General features: G+C 41.6%; 1 protein-coding gene across 1 annotated transcript in view; it reads right to left on the bottom strand.

The window, feature by feature from the left end:
• Positions 1 to 21953, bottom strand: part of LOC149246963 (uncharacterized) — a 200736-nt gene that overhangs the window by 94083 nt on the left and 84700 nt on the right. Inside the window, exon 5 of the mRNA XM_089458067.1 lies at positions 20852 to 21124. Within this exon, the coding sequence (XP_089314193.1) occupies positions 20852 to 21124 (273 nt within the window). The remainder of the gene's footprint in view (positions 1 to 20851; positions 21125 to 21953) is intronic.

Below are 21953 nucleotides of genomic sequence, written 5' to 3'. Positions count from 1 at the left end.
CATTTGAAGTATATTATTTTCCATTATCAATACGAATAATATGAGATCGTGTATCATTTTCAATCCATGCATGAAAGTTTATGAAAGTTTCAAAAGCTTCAGATTTGTTCTTAAATAGATATACCCAACACATTCAAGTGTAGTCATCAATAAATGTCATCATGTATTTATTACCATTTGCAGAAGAAATAGGGATTGGGCCACATAAGTCATAATATGAGTTCAAGCTTTCTACGTGTTCCAGAATGAGAATCATTAAAAGATTTTTTGTTGTGCTTTCCTAAGATACGAGCATCACATTGCTTAAGTTTCCTAAGAATGGTTGGGAAACCAGTAACACCACTTTTCTTCAACAAACAAAGGTTGTCATAGTTCAAAGGTCCAAATCTAGCATGCCATAAAACATTGGATGGAAGTGTACCTTCATCATAATGAGAAGTGTATGAAAAGTTTTCTGCACAAGTAAAGGTTCCTTGCAGCTTCAATAGTCTTTTTCCTTCTATCCCAGTCATGACAAGTGAGTGGTCTAACGCTTTTCTGACCTCAACCTTGCCACCAAAATGTGAATGGAGTGTCCTTGTTTGCGGGATGTGGACCAAAGACAGCGAGTTTTTCCTCAACTCCGGGAGGTAACAAACATCATGTAGAATAAAGTCTAGAAGACAAGGCAGTTTGAGCCTAATGGTGCCAAGCCCTGATGGCTCGAGTTTTGACTAGTCTACAAAGTAGACTGCTCCATCAACATTGTCAGTGAATTCTTTAAAGAAATCTCTTAAAAAAGTCATGTGGCAAGTTGCTCCTGAATCAAGCAACCAAGCATCCTTCCATGAAGCAAGTGAAGCATTAAATAAGTCTTCAATTACTCCAATGTTTCAATGTCCCACAACATAATGAGCGGATTCAGGTGATTTAACTTCCTTTTATCTAATGATTCTCCTTTCTCTTCATCCCTTTCCTGTCTAATCCTATCCCATGAGTGCTTACATGTGGAAGCATCATGTCCATTTTTGTTGCACTATATGCAATGAAGATCAGGTCTTTCTCCTTGGAAATGTTTGCTCCTCTGCCTCTATTATTCTTCCTCGTCCTATTCAATCACCTCTTCCTCTAGAAGAATCTTGTCCCTAATTCTTCTCTTTTTGTACAAGGCACACAACATCTTCAGGAGACTAAGTAGTTGTCTTCTTCTTCCCAAATGCTTTCTCTCTTTCAGTAAACTTCTCCACATGAGATTCATAGGAAATCTCCTTAAGTTTGCCACTTGCTTGTAATGACTCAAGATAATGGGAATAAGTGGGATACAATGCCCTCACAAAAGTTGTGATTGGAACATCCATTTTAACACTGGTGGATGCTATATCATGCATAATGGATCTTATTGCAGAGGTTAAGGCAAGGGGATCATCATCTTTCAATTCTAAATTCAACAGCTTGATCATTAATTGTTAAATTGGCAACTAAGGCCAAACTCCATGTGGGTCAGCTTATTTATGGCAGCTGATATTTTTATTGGATCTCTCTCGTCGAGAGGTGTAGGATTGATCTAAAGATCATCCGATTCCGATAAGTATTTATGGAGATATGAATTTATTTTGGTTATGTAATTATTATCAAGCCGACCAGCTCTTACATAGGCTCAAGAAGCCCAAACGTCATGTCTATTCATCATCTACACGTTAGTATAAATAGATGAGGATTTGATGTCATTTGGACACACATTCTTGAGTGATCTCCTCCTCTCCACGTCTTGGGTTTTTGGAGAAGGAGTGAGACACCAAGAGTAATATGCTGGCCTTATGGTGATGCCCTAGCCGCAGGTCGATCTATGCAGCAAACAGAGACACCTATACGTTGTCAAATGGAGATATCTCATACGCTGGAATGGAAGACCTTATACGCAGTCATGGGAGATATTCAACGCAGTCAATGAAGACTCATCCAACGCAGTCATGATCTGTTCACGGTTACGCTGTTCATAATGGATACGTTGTGGATATTATACGCTGGTTTTCAACGCAGTCAATGAAGTTATTAACGCAGTCAAGGGAACGTTGTCCAGAAGCAACCTGCACGCTGTTCATGCTGGAGACTATTACGCTGTGAATAGAAACCCTATACGCTGAGTCGGAAACGAAGTTGTTAACGCAGTCAAGGGAACGTTGTCCAGAAGCAACCTGCACGTTGTTCATGCTAGAGACTATTACGCTGTGAATAGAAACCCTATACGCTGAGCCGGAAATGAAGTTGTTAACGCAGTCAAGGGAACGTTGTCCAGAAGCAACCATAAAAGCACAGAACTCATATTCGGATGGTTCTGAGATTGGAAGAGGAGCCGCTGTGATATGAAGGAACCCACAGTATATACGCACTCAATCACTGTCTTGTAGACTTTAATACGCAAGGCATAAATACGCAGTCATAAAGACCTTTCTGCGCAGATAGATATTGATACACAGTCAAAGGAACTCCACACGCAGTCATGGAGCAAACGCACAGCTACGTGTGATAGCAAACGCACAGCTACATGAACCCTAATCCGTTGTATATATGCGTTATGAAGAATGTCATGACCATATACGCACAACACTCTGTCATGATATAACGCAGTCTATACGGGAAACGCAGTCAGGTATGGAAACATCTAATCCGCTGGCAATGCTCTATACACACAACAATGAACTATATACGCACAGCTATGACTATACGCTGTCATCTATCACAGTGCATGAAGACTCATGACCTTGAAGACTTGATGGGCAGTAATGCTGATATAGCAGTCAATGGTATGACTATAACAATCTTCAGTGGAATTGTGTCAGCATATTCATTGACATGGCATGGAAGACACACTATGTATAATATGGCAGACAACATATATGGCATGGGCAGCATCATGATGTAGATCAAGCATAATGCAGCATAGAGATGAGATCATGAGCAGCATGATATATATATATATATATACAGCTTGATATATATGGGCAGCATGATGTATGAGATCATGTGCATGGGCAGCACAATGATACATGGAGCATGGACAGCATCATGGTGAATGTAATCATAAGCATGGGCAGCTTGATGATGAATGAGACCATGGAAGATGCAGCAAGATGAGCAGCATGAAGATGAGAGCAGCTCAGTCACCTAGGTCCAGCACGGTGATGGGGCAGCATGATACTACACGGTAAGGTGCGGCAAATGGACGAGATGCAGTACTATGATAGGTGAAGGAGTCACCTTAGAGAATCAGTTGAAGCAATATGTCTTCAACTAATCTCTGTAGATATCAAAAGTCAAAGTGTTGACTTCTATTGTAAATGTACTATCTCTCTCGCTTTCTCTGCTGAACTTTGAAAAACATAAAAGAAGAATTGATCAAGAGTTTCCCCACACATTGTGGGGTTTGTCCCTGGTTTGCGCCAAATCTTGTGTCCTCTTGTCTTGGCTTGTCTTCTACGATTTATATTTATGTTTTGTCTGCAGTTTATCTTAACGTTGATGTGATTGCTAACTGTGAAAATTTAAATAAATTGCTCTAGCATAGAACATACCTAAACTTAACATGGTATCAGAGCTGAGGTGAAGACAATGCCCAAGCAAGAGTGAAAGAGCAATCACCAAAGACAGTTGGGACAAGACAAAAGGATCAATGGGTTCTTCTCAATTCACTTAAGGTGAAGTCGAAGCAGAGCACATTATCAAAATGGCGCGGCAGAACTTCTGATGGCATACCTAAAGATCACTTCATTAGGAAGTTCGGATCTAAGGGTGGAAGGAAAGGTAGATGTCTTGGTTATGATTTCGGCCCATATGTGAAGGAGTGTCCGAATGGCAGAGATGCAGGTCATCAAGGACATGGCCGACTCTCAAAGGAAGCAAGGAACCCTAGGAATGGAAGTCGAAGTTTTTAAGGTGGCATTCGTCGATGGAAAGGTACGTGTTTGAAAATAGGATTTTTCAAAGATGCTTTTGAGTTCAGGGATGTATTAAGTTATAAGAAGTCTACTGGGGACCATGCTCGTTGACACATAGCACCAAAAGTCTGTGAGTCAAATGGTGACAAGGAAGCCTGAATTCAAAAGGAGCATGAAGGTACATGTCTGAGATGTACCGAAGGAAAATCTTATAAGGGGACCATCCCCCTCATGCCACAAGTCCACAGGTTTGGAACAACCCGAGGAATTTGATTCATGATCGTGAATCTCATGCATCAAGTGATATAAAGCCCTCTATGGTTTGAAGCAAGACACCCTGAACATAGTATGAGAGGATCAGCAGCGGTCTGATGAAGCTAAGATTCACTAGGAGTGAAATCGATCCAAACCATCCGAAGGTTGTGGATGACAGGCCTCTCATACTGACACCTATATGTCTGATAGGTGCAGACCCTCTCATTTATAGGAGACAAAGGGAGTTGGATTCCGAATGTGGAAAGATAAACTGCAAACCTGTGACTACCTCGAGGATCTTAAGTTATATGGTAGTGATGTAGTGATGTCGGACCAGATTTGGGAAATGCCTCTGAGTTTCATAAACTCATTCGCGTTAATGTTCTTGGAGAACCTCCGTCCGGACATATGGTTTGCAGTGGTGAGCTCATATTTGGTTGAGCCTCACTGGATTGGTGCCAAGAATCTTCTGAGATATCTTTAGGGCACAATCTCTCATGGATTGAGATACACTGTCGAAATATGAAACCACATGATTATTCGAATGATGAGGGGCCGGCAATGTGGAGGATCACTAGAGCACTTCTCAGTGCTGTTTCTCTTTGGAATATGCCTCGATATCCTAGATGAGTAGGAAGCAGAAGTTGGTGACTCTAAGCACCGCCAAGGCAGAATACACCACTGTATTTCTTTGTGACAACCAGAGGTGGTATTCGATTATTGAGGAATCCCGTATTCAATGATTGCTCTAGCAGATAGACATCAGATATTGCCTTATCTGGGATATGGTAAGTCGATGAGCAAGAAGGCTCCATCGCATTGAGACTGATGTACAGGTCGCTAACATTTTGACAAAGCCCCGGGGAAAGATCAAATCTGTGATTTTACCGTATGACTTGGAGTTGTCGAGAGACCCTTGTAAAAGGGTCCTGCATGTTGCATAAATTGAGCTCTGGGAGCTCTGGGGGCTTGCGATTCTTACTGGAGCAACATACGACCACAGGGTGACTCACCCTCCCCTGGTGGTGCGCACTGGAACAAGATGATTCGCTCTCTTATGGGACAAGATGATTCGCTCTCTTGTGGAACAGGATGATTCGCTCTCCTGTGTGGCAGGATTGATGTGTTCTCCTGTGAGGCCTGGATTGATGTGTTCTCCATGGCGATTGTGGCAGGATTGATGTGTTCTCCTGTGAGGCCTGGTTGATGTGTTCTCCATGGCGATTATAGCAGGATTGATGTGTTCTCCATGGCAACTGTAGCAGGGTTGATGTGTTCTCCTGTGAGGAAAGGATTGATTAGTTCTTCTGTCGAGGCATCCTACCTATGCAGTCTGGGACTCATGGGAAGTACCTCTCATCTGATCAATGAGCAGGGAAATGAAGTTAGGGACCACAGTAGTACCGATGGACGCATCGTTGTATCTACCGTACTCCCTACACTAGGATGACCTCCATTGATCTGGGATCAATGATACTGGTCTGGGACCAGTGGTAGGAGTTGTACCATACTATGACGCTGACTTCGGGTCGGTTGACACTGCTCTGGGACCAGTGATACATACTCTGAGAGTCTGAGACTGAATTCGTGTCAGCGCAGTACTGGTCTCGAACCAGTGAGAGTGGTACATACTATGACGCTGACCTCGGGTCAGCTGAGACTGGTCTGGGACCAGTAGTACACTCTGAGACTGCGATACTAGTCTGGGACCAGTGGTAGACCGTAGAGTAGTACCCACTATGACACTGACTTCGGGTCGGTTGAGACTGTTCTGGGACCAGTGGTACATACTCTGAGACTAACTTCATGTCAGTGCAGTACTAGTCTGGGACCAGTGAGAGTGGTACATACTATGAGGCTGACTTCGGGTCAGCTGAGACTGGTCTAGGACCAGTGGTACACTCTCTCAGCCTGCGATACTGGTCTGGGACTAGTGGTAGGAGTAGTACCCACTATGACGCTGACTTTGGGTCGGTTGAGACTGGTCTAGGACCAATGGTACGCACTCTAAGACTGACTTCGGGTCAGTGGAGAATGGTATGAGACATTCTCGATCAATTCTTCTTCTTCATAGTTCAACAGAGCTGAACAAAGCCAACAGAGCTAAACAGAGCAGAGCAGAGCCAGCAGAACTGAGCAAAGCAGAGCCAGTAGAGTTGAGCAAAGCCAACAGCGCTGAACAGAGCAGAGCAGAGCTAGCAAAGCCAACAAATCTGAGCAGAGCAGAGCAGAGCTAGCAGAGCCAGCAGAGCTGAGCTGAGTTGAGCAGAGCTAAGCAGAGCAGAGCAAAGCCAGCAGAGCAAAGCAAAGCTAGCAGAGCTGAGCAGAGCCAGCAGAGCAAAACAGAGCCAGCAGAGCTAAGCAGAGCAAAGCGAAGCTAGCAGAGCATAGCAGAGACAACAGAGCTAAGCAGAGTTGGGCAGAGCAGTGCAGGGCACTGATGGCAAAGATAGTACAGTCAGACTTATGGATCACCACATGAGTTCTCCCTAGTTGAGAGGGAGTGTTAAATTGGCAACTAGGGCCAAACTCCATGTGGGTCAGCTTATTTATGGCAGCTGATATTTTTATTGGATCTCTCTTGTCGAGAGGTGTAGGATTGATCTAAAGATCATCCGATTCCGATAAGTATTTATGGAGATATGAATTTATTTTGGTTATGTAATTATTATCAAGCCGACCGGCTCTTACGTAGGCTCAAGAAGCCCAAACATCGTGTCTATTCATCATCTACACGCTAGTATAAATAGATGAGGATTTGATGTCATTTGGACACACATTCTTGAGTGATCTCCTCCTCTCCATGTCTTGGGTTTTTGGAGAAGGAGTGAGACACCAAGAGTAATATGCTGACCTTATGGTGATGCCCTAGCCGTAGGTCGATCTATGCAGCAAACAGAGACACCTATACGTTGTCAAATGGAGATATCTCATACGTTGGAATGGAAGACCTTATATGCAGTCATGAGAGATATTCAACGCAGTCAATGAAGACTCATCCAATGCAGTCATGTTCTGTTCATGGATACGTTGTTCATAATGGATACGCTATGGATATTATACGCTGGTTTTTCAACGCAATCAATGAAGTTATTAACACAGTCAAGGGAACGTTGTCCAGAAGCAACCTGCACGTTGTTGATGCTGGAGAATATTATGCTGTGAATAGAAACCCTATACGCTGAGCCGAAAATGAAGTTGTTAACGCAGTCAAGGGAACGTTGTCCAAAAGCAACCTACACATTGTTCATGCTGGAGGCTATTACGTTGTGAATAGAAACCCTATGCGCTGAGCCGGAAATGAAGTTGTTAACGCAGTCAAGGGAACGCTGTCCAGAAGCAACCATAAAAGCACAGAACTCATATTCGGATGGTTCTGAAATTGGAAGAGGAGCTGCTATGATATGAAGGAACCCGCAATATATACGCACTCAATCACTGTCTTGTAGACTTTAATACGCAAGGCATAAATACGCAGTCATAAAAACCTTTCTGCGCAGATAGATATTGATACACAGTCAAAGGAACTCCACATGCAGTCATGGAGCAAACGCACAGCTACATGTGATAGCAAACGCACAGCTACATGAACCCTAATCCGTTGTATATGTGTTATGAAGAATGTCATGACCATATACGCACAGCACTCTATCATGATATAACGCAGTCTATATGGGAAACGCAGTCAAGTATGGAAACATCTAATTCGCTGGCAACGCTCTATACGCACAACAATGAACTATATACGCACAGCTATTACTATACGATGTCATCTATCACAGTGCATGAAGACTCATGACCTTGAAGACTTGATGGGCAATAATGTTGACTATAACAATTCTCAGTGGAATTGTGTCAGCATATTCATTGACATGTCATGGCATGACATGGCATGGAAGACACACTATGTATAATATGGCAGACAACATATATGGCATGGGCAGCATCATGATGTAGATCAAGCATAATGCAGCATAGAGATGAGATCATGAGTAGCATGATATATATATGGACAGCTTGATATATATGGGCAGCATGATGTATGAGATCATGTGCATGGGCAGCATAATGATACATGGAGCATGGACAGCATCATGGTGAATGTAATCATAAGTATGGGCAGCTTGATGATGAATGAGACCATGGAAGATGCAGCAAGATGAGCAGCATGAAGATGAGAGCAACTCTGTCACCTAGGTCCAGCACGGTGATGGAGCAGCATGATACTACACAGTACGGTGCGGCAAATGGACGAGATGCAATACTATGATAGGTGAAAGAGTCACCTTAGAGAATCAATTGAAGCAATATGTCTTCAACTGATTTCTGCAAATATCAAAAGTCAAAGTGTTGACTTCTATTGTAAATGTACTATCTCTCTCGCTTTCTCTGCTGAACTTTGAAGAACATAAAAGAAGAATTGATCAAGGGTTTCCCCACACATTGTGGGGTTTGTCCCTGGCTTGCGCCAAATCTTGTGTCCTCTTGTCTTGGCTTGTCTTCTGCGATTTATATTTATGTTCTGTCTGCAGTTTATCTTAACACTGATGTGATTGCTAACTGTGAAAATTTAAATAAATTGCTCTAGCATAGAACATACCTAAACTTAACATTAATTGTACTACTTCAAGCTCAAAATGTGAGTCATTTAATTCTTTCAGTTTCTTCAAAGCACCAAAAGCATCTGTCAATGGTGTAATATGACAACTCACCTCTTCATTGACTAATGTTGCAACTAAGGCATAGGCCCGGTCATTCTTGTTCTCCCATATGGCAAGCTCTTTGTCAAAAGTGGGCTTCTCAAGTGGATTGCCTCCTTCTCCTTCACAAACTCCTTTCCACAACTCATTAAAATTCAGAGTATGTTTTATTTTCCTGAACCATTCATGGTAGTTCTCTTTGCCAGAGAGAACTACTCCAACTATGGAGATAAAAGGATGCATTATAAATAGTCACAATACTATCAACAAAAACTTATATGTCTTTGCAATAAAATGGTTTGGCTATGTCTTCAAAAAGGGTCATCAACTAAGGATGCAGGCTCTCAATTTTCATGCAATATACCTTCCAACATATACCATGCAATAATGGTATCCGGTCTTCAAAAAATATATCAACACAGCATTTAATCAAACACAACCCTTCACATACACATATACTCCACACCCTTTTTTTATAACAATGCACATACCAAATTCAAATCATTGCACAATCGTTCAAAACATACTACGGCCTTCAAAACATGGGTTAATCCAGAGCTCAACTCACATGTTTCAATGTATTATTCACGGATTGTCATAACAATCAACGAAGTTCAACACACCTCCAAAACCAAAGATTAACACACAAAGGAGCACACAATCATAAGGTCTTCAAAATATAAATATATATTGGCCTTTACATTTATTCAGTATATCGGCACCAAAATTATATAGAAGCCACACCAAATTCAATCATCAACACACATACATATACAAAGAATGTAGCGTACCACATGCTTTTCAAAACAAACCTCAATGCAGTAGGTTATACAATTCAACGCTTCTATACAGACTACACAGCATACAAACACCAACAACATACAATTCAATGCTTATATACAGTCTCCAGCACCATACAAACAATCAATGCATATATCATATGTACATATCGTAGCATATAAATCCTATAGAAGTTACGCATCACCAATAATGATTTGCAGAGCTTCCATTCAAACGCACCATTCACAGCAATCCAATGCACAATACAACGCAGGGTCCAACCTTCAATGCACTATGTGAGACGGAGTTGAATTTGGTGCCAATGCAAAGATAATTCAATACTCTGTCCAAAGCACAAAAATTAGGGACAACGGGATAGTATGTAGCAGTGATTCATAAAATGACTAAAGGGACAATATATAGCAGAGAATGGCAGGAGTTACAACAAAAAGAGGCTAATTTGGGTCCTGTGCTCTGATACCATGTCAGGCCAAGTTTGTAACTCCGAATGAATTGATTTTGCATTAAGAGAAAACATGGATATATACAAGGAGTAGAAGACTATTGGGATTCATCTTCCAATGTCTCTTTATTCTCCAATGTCTCTTTATTTTGCTATTTATAATATTTACATTAATTTCCCAATCCCTTAAGATTAGGTGTCAACAGCAACAAAAAATGTGTTGAGGCATTTGTGCGGTACAGTTGGATATGGCTTGAGATATGTCTCAAATGATGAAGTGAAGTTGCTAGGGTATACGGATTCAGATTGGGTCGGAAGTGCAGAAGACAAGAAGAGCACATCAAGATGTTGCTTTAGCCTGGATCTGCTATGATTTCTTGGTTTAGCAAGAAGAAAACTTCAATTTCACTTAGTATAGCAAAGGCAGAGTACATTGTAGCGAATACTGCAAGTCAAGCAACAGTGTGGCTTCGAAAGCTACTTACAGGACTATTTGATCAGAAGCTTGAGTCAGTCGTGATATTTTGCAATAATCAAAGTTGTGTCAAGCTTTTAGAGAATATGGTTTTTCATGAGAGGTCGAAGCATATCGAGATCAAATATCACTTCATTTGAGACGTGGTGCAAAGAGGAGCAGTGGAGCTCCAGTACATATCCACAAATGAGCAGATTGTAAACATTCTCACCAAGCCCCTATATAGAGTGAAGTTTGTATACTTCATAGACAATCTTGGTGTGATGTCAAATGCCTCCCTTGTTAAGAGGGAGAGTTCATGTATTTGTAGAATTAAGGAAAACCATCTCCTAAAGCCATAAAGGACTTTGACCAAGGGAGATGGATACATTCACCTTTAAAACCAAAAGGTCTTGGCTAGGACTTTGACCAAAAAGGTGAATGGCCCAAGGAAATTATAGGGGTAATTATATGATACACTCATCTGAGAAGCCAGAAGGACTTGGCAAGGTCATAAAGGACTTTGACCAGAGGTGAATGACCCAAGGGAAATCATAGGATTGGACATATCTTCCCCTGAGAAGCTAGGACTTGCTAGGACGACCAGAGGAGATAGATGTAATTCACCTTTGAAGCCAGAAGAACTTGGCTACCAAAAGGACTTGGTTGGGTCATAAAGGACTTTGACCAGAAAGGTGAATGGTCCAAGGGAAAATCGTCTATTGATAAGCCAAAGGGATTTGGCTAGGTCATAAAGGACTTTGACCATAGGAGATTGATACATTTTGCCTAAGCAGCCACAAAGGACTTTGGCCAAAAGACCTGGATACTTACAATGCCCACTCCAAGATGGAGTTATCTTATAGACATTCATCAACGTGGCAAGCTCATGAACTTTTCCCATGTAGGAGAAATTTCAACTAAAGGGAAATTTGTTGCAAAGAATGCCTCCCTCGCTAAGAGGGAGTGTTGATTTTTGTGTAGCATCTGGAGGTATTTCTGCATGCCAAAAGGCCTCACAAGTCGGCCAAAGAAAATTATGAAAAATTAAATTATAAGTTTAACTTTTGGGGGTTCGTATAGGCTCCAAAATGACAAGTCGACCTCACAATGAATGGGAATGACTTTTGGTCAAACCCACTTCACAAAGTATAAATACACAAAAGTCATCCTCATTTTGACCAATCAATCAACACAACATCTTCTACACAAGACAGTGGCACGTGTGAATAGAAAAGGAGCGAATATGCTGAAGTTTGACCAAGTTTGACTGAATTTGACCATCCACTGAGGCTGACTATGGTGCGGATTTTTGGCCACAGACCTTTGACAACAAACCAAAGTTCACCGCAGGTCCACGCTGACTGCAGGATAGAAATTTTGACACTTGACCAGCATTGACTTTTATGTTCTTGGGTGATTTGACCATAAATGACTAGTTGATATTTGACCAGGTTTGACTAGTATTTTGGATATTGTTTTTGGCACAGATTTCCAGAAAATTCATGTAATTGTGAACCTTGCTGAAGAACAATTTCTCATAGAAGAAAAGTGTTGATTTTAGGTATACTCTATGCTGATAGCAAATTTACTTCAATTTTCCATATTAGCTCAATATCAATTCCAGATTAGCAATCACATTTAGCATGATAGTAAAATGCAAATAGGACATAAACATAAGTCACAGAAGACAAGCCAAGACAAGAGACATAAGATGTGGTGCCAGCCAGGGACAAACCCCAATGTGGGGAACCCTTAATCAATTCTTCTTATATGTTCTTCAATAGTTCAGCAGAGAGAGAGAGAGAGAGAGAGAGTACATATACATCAGAAGTCAATATTTTGACTTATCTAAATAAGAGCAGAGATCTTCTCAAAGAAGATGTCACATTGGGTCGTTGATCTGGACTCAGGTGAAGGCGTGCTGATCCTCCAAGGTGACTCCATCACCATGTTGCACCTCACTGTCCTGCACCTCATCATCGTGTTGCACCCGTCATTGTGTTGCACCAATTCACTGAGCTGCTTTTAGCACTGAGTTGCACCCAATCACGACTGTACACATTGTTGTGCACTATGTTGCACCATTCCATCACTGTTGTAACCATCACCAACAAGTTGCAATGCATCGTGCTGCTGCTACGTCTACATGCTCGTCATCACCATGTTGTACCATTGTGCAACATAGTACTGCATCCATGTTGCCCACACCAGTCACTGCATTTATCATGTTGTACCCATCCAAGTATGCTAAACATATTGTCAATATAACCATGTTGATACAACCAAGCTGCATCTTGTTACATACTGTGTTGCACCATACTGTCCATTGTGTTGCACCTAAATATGTTGTCATATCAAACTTCAATCCTCTATGTTGTTGGATATGGCATGCGGCCTAGCCCAGCAGCAAGACAACCCAACTATCTTTACCCAATGACTTCCTATCAACCTTATTGCTGCACAGCCTTACAGCGTCTAATGGTTGATAGGATCCTCTCCATGGATTGTGTTTAGGCAGCATTTGGTCTTCTCTTTGACAGCTAAGATTGTGGCCTATTCTTCTCATTCTCTGTGGCTGGGTTAAGACTTGAGACTGCAGATTAGGACAACAGCTTAGGGCACATGAAAACCCTCCTCAAACTGCGACCTAGAACAGCGTTAAGGTCTTCTTCTTGACTGCGCTTAGGGTAGCATTGTGACTGTGTTTAGGGCAGCATTCTGACTGCGTCTAGGACAGCATTCTGACTGCGTCTAGGGCAGCATTCTTGACTGTGCTTAGGGCAGCAACTACATCCAGGGAAGCATTCTTGACTATGTTTAGGACAGCATTGTAACTGTGTTTAGGGCAACATTTTGATTGTGTCTAGTGTAAAAAATTCTCATTTCCCACCCCGGTTTTCAATTTCACCTTATTTCTCCCATATAGTTAAATGTCCTTTCCCATATCCATACATTCAACAACTGAAAAAATAAATTTTTGCTGAAAACACAAATTCTGGAAATTTTACAGAATGCTGGAAAATGCAGAAATAAAAATCAGCAAGTACAAACAGCGATTTAACACATTTGAACACAATGATTTTTGGTCAATGTGACCCTGGAAAAACCCCCTACAACTCTTGGGGAAAACCAGTTCGAGAGCTCTTTCTTATTTCTGGAAAATGCCTTTTACAGTGAGAAATATTCAGCAAACAAATTTTACAACTTATCTCTATTTTCGAGCCTCACAGCCCACTGGAAATTTCCAAACAGCAAAACAAAACACTGAAAACTGATGTACGGCTGTTGTACGGCCTGTACGGACGGTACGGACCTCGATTTTTGTGCAGAAAATCAGTTGTACAGCCCTTGATTTCTGTGCAAAAAAAACTGCCTTTTACTGTTTGTTCATTCAGCGGTACAGATTTGCTTAAATGCTGCCTTGGTATGTGTGCCAAGATGCTGCCTTCTTCTCCTCCCTGTCCAGAAATCTCCCTTGCTCTCTTGCTCTCTCTCTTTCAATCTGCTCATGAAAGAATGAATGATCTTTTCCTCCTTTTCCTCCCTTAATCCAACCCTAAGTGACTTTTGGGTGATCCCTAAATCCAATGGCTAAAATAGATTGAGATCTAGAGCTGAGATTAAATGCTCATTTAAATCTCACTTTCTATTTTTTAATTCACCCCACTTTAATAAAGACCTACTTAGTCATTTATTTCCAAAGTCACTTTTCCTTTCTAATTTTTCATTAGCTTTATAAAAGTCACTTTAAAATTAGACTTTAGTAACTTTATCACTTAAAGTCACTTTTAAATTAGATTTGACTTTATAAAAATTATAAAGTCACTTTAGGAGAAAAATTAAATTCTTTTGGACACTTTTCCCTAGGCCAAAGATCAAAGCCTAAGGGAACCACCTGTCCTCCGGTACCAAATTTCAACATCTAGGGCAGCATTCTTGACTGTGTCTAGGGCAGCCTTATTGACTGCATTTAGGGTAGCATTGTGACTTCATTTAGGGTAGCATTCTGACTGCATCTACGGCAACATTCTTGACTGTGTTTAGGATAGCAGTGTGACAACGTTTAGGGCAACATTCTTGATTGCATTTAGGGTAGCAATGTGACTGCGTTTAGGGCAGCATTCTTGACTATGTTTAGGGCAGCATTCTGATTGCATCTAGGGCAGCATTCTTGACTGCGTTTAGGACAACATTGTGACTGTGTTTAGGGCAGAATTCTAACTGTGTCTAGGGCAGCATTCTTGACTGCATCTAGAGCAGCATTATTGACTGTGTTTAGGGCAGCATTCTAACTACGTCTAGGGCAGCATTCTTGACTGCATCTAGGGAAGCATTCTTGACTGTGTTTAGGAGAGCATTATGACTGCTTTTAGGGCAACATTCTTGACTGTGTTTAGGGCAGCATTGTGACTACATTTAGGGCAGCAGTCTTGACTGTGTTTAGGGCAGCATTGTGAATGCGTTTAGGGCAGCATTCTTGACTACGTTTAGGGCAGCATTGTCACTGTGTTTAGGTCTATGTTAGGGTTTCTCCATGGGGCAGTGTTAAGGCTTCTTGAGGCTGAGATAAGGGTTGTCCTCCATGACAACGTAGAGCTTTCCCATCTCCTACGATAGCACAGAGCCTTCTCCATTAGGTCAGTGGAAAACCCAAAGACAAGTGGAGAGGAAGAGATCACAAGAAGAGTGTGTACAAATGACTAGCAAGCCACCTCTTTTTATATATAACGTTGAGCACATGTGGGGACAATTTGGTTGTTGGCCGACCTTGACGAATTGTCCCATAACATAAATAAATTCATATTTCCATGAATACATGTCGGAATCAGATGATCTTTAAATCAATCCTACACCTCTCGATGAGAGGAATCCAAGAAAAATATCAGCTACCATAAATAAGATGACCCACATGGAGTTTGGCCCTAGTTTCCAATTTTAACACTCCCTCTCAACTAGGGAGAACTCCATCTACTAATCCCTCTGCCTTACTGTATTATCTCTGCCATCAGTGCTCTGCTCTGTTGAACTATGAAGAAGAAGAAATGATCGAAAATGTATCATACCATCCTCTACTGACTCGACGTCAGTCCCATATAAAAGAGAGTGTCTCATACCACTCTTACTGACCCGAAGGCAGTCCCAATGAAGAGAATGTGTCATACCATTCTTACCGATCCGAAATCAATTCCAAATAAAGAGAGTGTATCATACCAATCATACTGATCCGAAATCAATTCCAAAAGAGAGTGATTTATATCACTCTTACTGACCCGAAGTCAGTTCCAATTGATCCCAGATCAATATCATCCTAGCATTGCGAGTACGGTAGTAACACGATGCGTCATCAGTACTACTATGGTCCTTATCCTCATTTCCCTACTCATTGACCAGATGAGAGGTACTTCCCATGAGTCCCAGACTGCATGGGTAAGATGTCTCAACAGGAGAAGGATGAACCACTCATCCTGCCTACATGTCGCCAGGGGTATCCCAGGGGAAGGTTGAAGTCCGCTGAACCACTCACCCTGTACACAACAAATCACTAGGGGAAGGCTGAACCACTCACCCTATGATTGTGTCTCGGCATGAGAAGGATGAACCACTCATCCTGCATACATAGCAAACCACTAGGGGAAGGCTGAACCACTCGCCCTATAGTTGCTCATCACTCCACGATGTACGCCCAAGCCCCCCGAAGCTGCCAGAGCTCAATGTCCATATCATACAGGACCCTTCGAAGAGAGTCTCTCCACAACTCCTAGTCATTCTCGAAAAGTCAAGAATTTGACCTTTCCCAAGGGCTTCAACAGAATATTAGCGACCTGCACATCAGTTCCAATGCGATGGAGCCTTCTTGCTCCTCGATGTACCACATCCCAGATAAAGTGGTACCTGATGTCTATATTCTTGGAGCGATCATAGAACACAGCATTCTTTAACAATTGAATCCCCCTCTGGTTGTCACAGAAGATCACGACGATATCCAACACGTGTCCAAACAGCTCACTGAAGAGCTTCCACAACCAGAAAGCTTTACAACAGGCCATACTCACTGCTATGTATATGGCCTCATCCGTGCTTAAAGCCACTGACTTCTGCTTCTTGCTCATCCAGGATATTGAAGCAGAACCAAAGAGAACCAGCACCTAGAAGTTCTCTTGTGATCCTCCACACAGTCTGCCCTATCAGCGTCAGAATAGTCATGCAGCTTCACATTTCCGGCAGTGTATCTTAATCCATGAGAGATTGTGCCCTAAAGATATCAAATGATTCTTGGCACCAATCCAGTGAGGCTCAACCATATATGAGCTCAACATGCTAACTGCAAAACATATATCCGAATGGGAGTTCACCAAGAACATCAATGCTGTTATGAGTTGACGAAGCTCAAAGGCATTTTCCAAATCAGGTCCAGTAGCACTAGTGCATAACTTCTTAAAGTTAAGCTCCATCAAGGTAGTCATGGGCTTGCAGTTCACCACTCCAAATCCGGAATCCAACTCCCTCTTACTTTTGCAAATGAGAGGGTATGCACCTGTCAGAAAAAGGTCATCCTCATAAGCTACTAGTATGAGAGGTCTATCATCCATAACTTCCAAGCAATGGTTTGGATCGTCTTCACTCCTACTGAATCTCAGCTTCATCAGACAACTATCAATCTTCTCATATCAAGCCTGGGGTGTTAGCTCCAAATCATAAAGAGATTTCTTCAACCTACATACATGAGATTCTTGATCATGAATCTCAAACCCCTCGGCTTGTTCCAAACCTGTGGACTTTCTACATGAGGGGAATGGTCCCCTTGTAAGATTTTCCTTCGGTACATCTCGGACATGTACCCTCATGCTCTTCTTGAATTCAGGCATCCCTATCACCATTTGACTCACATCGAGTAGGGCCCCATAATAAGTAGACCTTCGGTGCTATAGAAGAGATGTGTCAACTGACATGGTCCCCAATGGACTTCCTGCAACTTGATACAAATTGCCAACCCTGAACCCAAGAATAAAAGCATCTTTGAAAATTCCATTTTCAAACACGTACCTTTCCATCAATGAATGCCACCTTGAAACCTTTGACTTCCATTGTTGAAATGGACACCAGGTTCTTCTTGAGATTAGGTACATAAAGAACTTCTTGTAAATGAATCGTGTTGCCCTCATTCAATTGAGGGGTAACATTCCCTACACCCTTTCCGGGATAGGTGGCATTGACTCCAAGTATAATCCCCACGATTGTTTCCATCTCTACCAGATTAGAGAGAGCTTCCTTCTATCCGATGAAGTGCCTTGAAGCACTACAATCAATAAGCCAGATTCCCAAAGAGTCTGGAGGAGAAGTAGTGGAGAAATACTTCTTTAGCTTATCAGAAACAACATTTGATTCTTCATACCTGGAGTTCCTTGCTTTCTTTGAAGAGTCGGCCATTTCCTTGATGACCTGCATTACCTGTCATTCCTCTGATCATTGAAGATGTCCCTGGAATGATTGTTATCATCATCAAGTGATGTGTCCCTTCCATTCGAACACACCTTCACATAATGGCCGAACTTATTGCAAGCAAGGCATCATCTTTCCTTCCACCCTTAGATCAGGACATCCCATTGAAGTGATCTTTAGGTAGGCCATCAAATGCTTCCACGGTGCCACTCAGATAATATTCTCAGCTTTGACTTCACCCTTGGTGAATTTGAAGAGGGATGAGGAACCCATTGAGCCTTTTTGTCCTTTCCAACTATCTTCGATGATTGCTCTTTCACTCTTGCTTGGGCTCTGTCTTCACCTCAGCTCTGATACCATGTTAATTTTAGGTATCTTCTATGCTGATAGCAAATTTACTTCAATTTTCCATATTAGCTCAATATCAATTCCAGATTAGCAATCACATTTAGCATGATAGTAAAACGCAAATAGAACATAAACATAAATCGCAGAAGACAAGCCAAGACAAGAGGACACAAGATGTGGCGCCAGCCAGGGACAAACCCCAATGTGGGGAAACCCTTGATCAATTCTTCTTATATGTTCTTCAATAGTTCAGCAGAGAGAGAGAGAGAGAGAGATAGTACATATACATTAGAAGTCAACATTTTGACTTATCTAAATGAGAGTAGATATCTTCTCAAAGAAGATGTCACATGAGGTAGTTGATCTGGACTCAGGTGAAGGCATGTTGATCCTCCAAGGTGACTCCATCACCATGCTGCACCTCACTGTGTTGCACCTCATCATCGTGCTGCACCCGTCATTGTGCTGCACCCATTCACTGAGCTGCTCTTATCACTGAGCTGCACCCAATCACGACTGTACCCATTTCTGTGCACTATGCTACACCATTCCATCATTGGTGTACCCATCACCAACAAGCTGCCGCAATGCATCGTGTTGCTGCTATGTCTACATGCCCATCATCACCATGTTGTACCATTGTGCAGCATAGTACTGCATCCATGCTGCCCACACCAATCACTGCATTTATCATGATGTACCCATCCAAGTATGCTAAACATACTGTCAATACAACCATGCTGATACAACCAAGCTGCATCTTATTACATCATGTGCTGCACCATACTGTCCATTGTGCTGCACCTAAATATGCTGTCATATCAAACTTTAGTCCTCGCTATCTTTACCCAGTGACTTCCTATCAACCTTATTGCTGCACAGCCTTACAGCGTCTAATGGCTGACAGGATCCTCTCCATGGACTGTGTTTAAGCAGCGTTTGATCTTCTCTTTGACAGCTAGGACTAGGGCCTATTCTTCTCATTCTCTATGGATGGGTTAAGACTTGAGACTACAGATTAGGACAGCAGCTTAGGGCACATGAAAACCCTCCTCAAACTGTGGCCTAGAACAGCGTTAAGGTCTTCTTCTTGACTGCATTTAGGACAGCATTCTGACTGCATTTAGGGCAGCATTGTGACTGTGTTTAGGGCAGCATTCTTGACTACGTTTAGGACAGCATTGTGACTGCATTTAGGGCAGCACTTTGACTGCGTTTAGGGCATTCTTGACTGTGTCTAGGGCAGCATTCTTGACTGCATTTAGGGCAGCATTCTGACAGCATTTAGGGCAGCATTCTTGACTGTGTTTAGGACAGCATTGTGACTGCGTTTAGGGCAGCATTCTTGACTGCGTTTAGGGCAGCATTGTCACTGCATTTAGGCCTATGTTAGGGCTTCTCCATGGGGCAGCGTTAAGGCTTCTTGAGGCTGAGATAAGGGCTGTCCTCCATGACAGCGTAAAGCTTTCCCATCTCCTAAGATAGCGTAGAGCCTTCTCCATTAGGGCAGCATTGACTCTTAGGATCTCTCCTCCCACCAAAACCCAAAGACATGTGGAGAGGAAGAGATCACAAGAAGAGTGTGTACACAAATGAATTCATATTTCCATGAATACATGTCAGAATCGGATGATCTTTAGATCAATCCTACACCTCTCAATGAGAGGAACCCAAGAAAAATATCAGTTGCCATAAATAAGATGGCCCACATGGAGTTTGGCCCTAGTTGCCAATTTAAAAAAAAAAAATGTTGGGTTTTCTCAAGTCTGGGTTTCCCAGGGGAAATTTGTTGTCTCTAATGTGCATGGTTGTCTCTTTATGATCCTACTGTCTTTCACTATATTGCTGTTGAGATTTTCTGTGCATAATTGCTCAATAGTGTCAGTGGATTGAAAGAGAAATTGTTAAAGATCATTAGGAAGTAACTACCAGATCAGAAAATTAGTTTCTATTGTTCATCTTGTAGAAAATTCAACAGTATCATATCCTACAATTGGCCATAAAACCCATGGAAAACTAATGTCAAACTCTACCTGCTGTTGTAAAGATAGGACCTTCTAATGAACACCAGTCTGTTGATGTATTCACAAGTCTGGAACAACATGGAATAAACTCAAGACGACAAAAAAAATACACGCAACAGTAGAAAGCACAACTTTTCATCAACAATGCCACTGTAACATGATGGACATTTTGATTCAGAACAGAAAATTGTGATGGTTACAATTCAAAAGATGCAAATCATAACTTGGAAGTTGGAAATCTATTCAGCGATCAGCATCAACAGTCAGGCATTTTTTTTCTAGCTAATATTCATATGAATCCCATCAAATTCAAGTAGCTTATACTCGAGCTCTACACCCATCTGGGATTAAGCCCGGGTCAATAGTGTGGTGATGTGCTGACGCCCTCTCTCAACCACTAGACCACAGCCTAATGGACAACTGTCAGGCATATTTAACATAGAGGATCATGAAAAAAATGCAAATTTTACCTCAGCTAATGAAAGAAAGCCTGCACCCCAATTCTGAAGCAATCCAGCAATATCATCACCAACTCTAATGTCAGATCTACTAGAAGCATTCGCGTATGCACTGAATGCCCGTTCATAAAATTCTCTGGCTGACGTCCAAGTATTATTAATGCTTGTCTGGTCAGGATTTAGTGATGTGAAAGAAAGTTCAGCTCTTTTTATACAACAGTCGCCCAAGTTAGTGAGTAGCTCTACATCCGCTGGATCAGAAACAAGTGCTTCAGTGTATATATTCTGCATTTCAAGATTTTATAAATAAGAAGGCATAATCCTAAAAAAAGATTTATTTCAACCTGAGTCAATATTTCAAAATGCATATAACAATGAAGTATAGACAAGGGATGGTACACTAAAAATGGATGTTACAACCTGCCCTTATAAAAGGTTATACTTTCCTTTTTGTCCTAGAAATTACCTATCAGTTACCACTAACCATAATATGTTCAAGCCCTCTTTTCTACGTCAACCATGCTTTCTAAATAGTTCAGACAACTGCAGTACATCTTTGTAAAGAAAGATCAATGACATAGTATAAATGAAAAATCTCTTCTTGATACAACTTTCAAACCCTAAAGATTGAAGCAAAAGAGAAAAACATAGAGCAATTAATTGATGCACATATTGCTTCTCCTGTATTTACCATTTCGAGTCATTGAGTACTGTGATCAGAATTAAAGAAACTGCAATATGTTAAAAACGGACCACTTTTCTAGCTATGTTATGAGATTGTTCGACCCCAATTAAGCACACGAATGGCTGTCGTAGATGTTAGCAGGCTCACATGTAAGGCATGTGGCAAAATCTAGTAGGATGCCAGCCTAGAAGGCATTCAACTGTTTTTAGCACATACAAATATACCCCATACTTGTTTTACTTATCTCTGCATATCTTTGCATTTATTGCGTTATAGTAAGGAATTTAGACATCAAGAAGTAACACCCTCCAATACAATTCTATGCAAGCTCAAGCAAGACAACATTATAGCGTAGGTTGAAGGTAAGCTCAATCACCCATATTAGAGGCACTCCTGTCAGTTGCTTGAACACATCATCACATGACACAA

Source organism: Pinus tabuliformis, chromosome 7 (genome assembly GCF_031772625.1).
Source record: "Pinus tabuliformis cultivar Carrire ecotype Pingquan chromosome 7, CPIR1, whole genome shotgun sequence".
Lineage (NCBI taxonomy): Eukaryota > Viridiplantae > Streptophyta > Pinopsida > Pinales > Pinaceae > Pinus > Pinus tabuliformis.
This window is presented reverse-complemented; position numbering and strand designations above follow the sequence as displayed.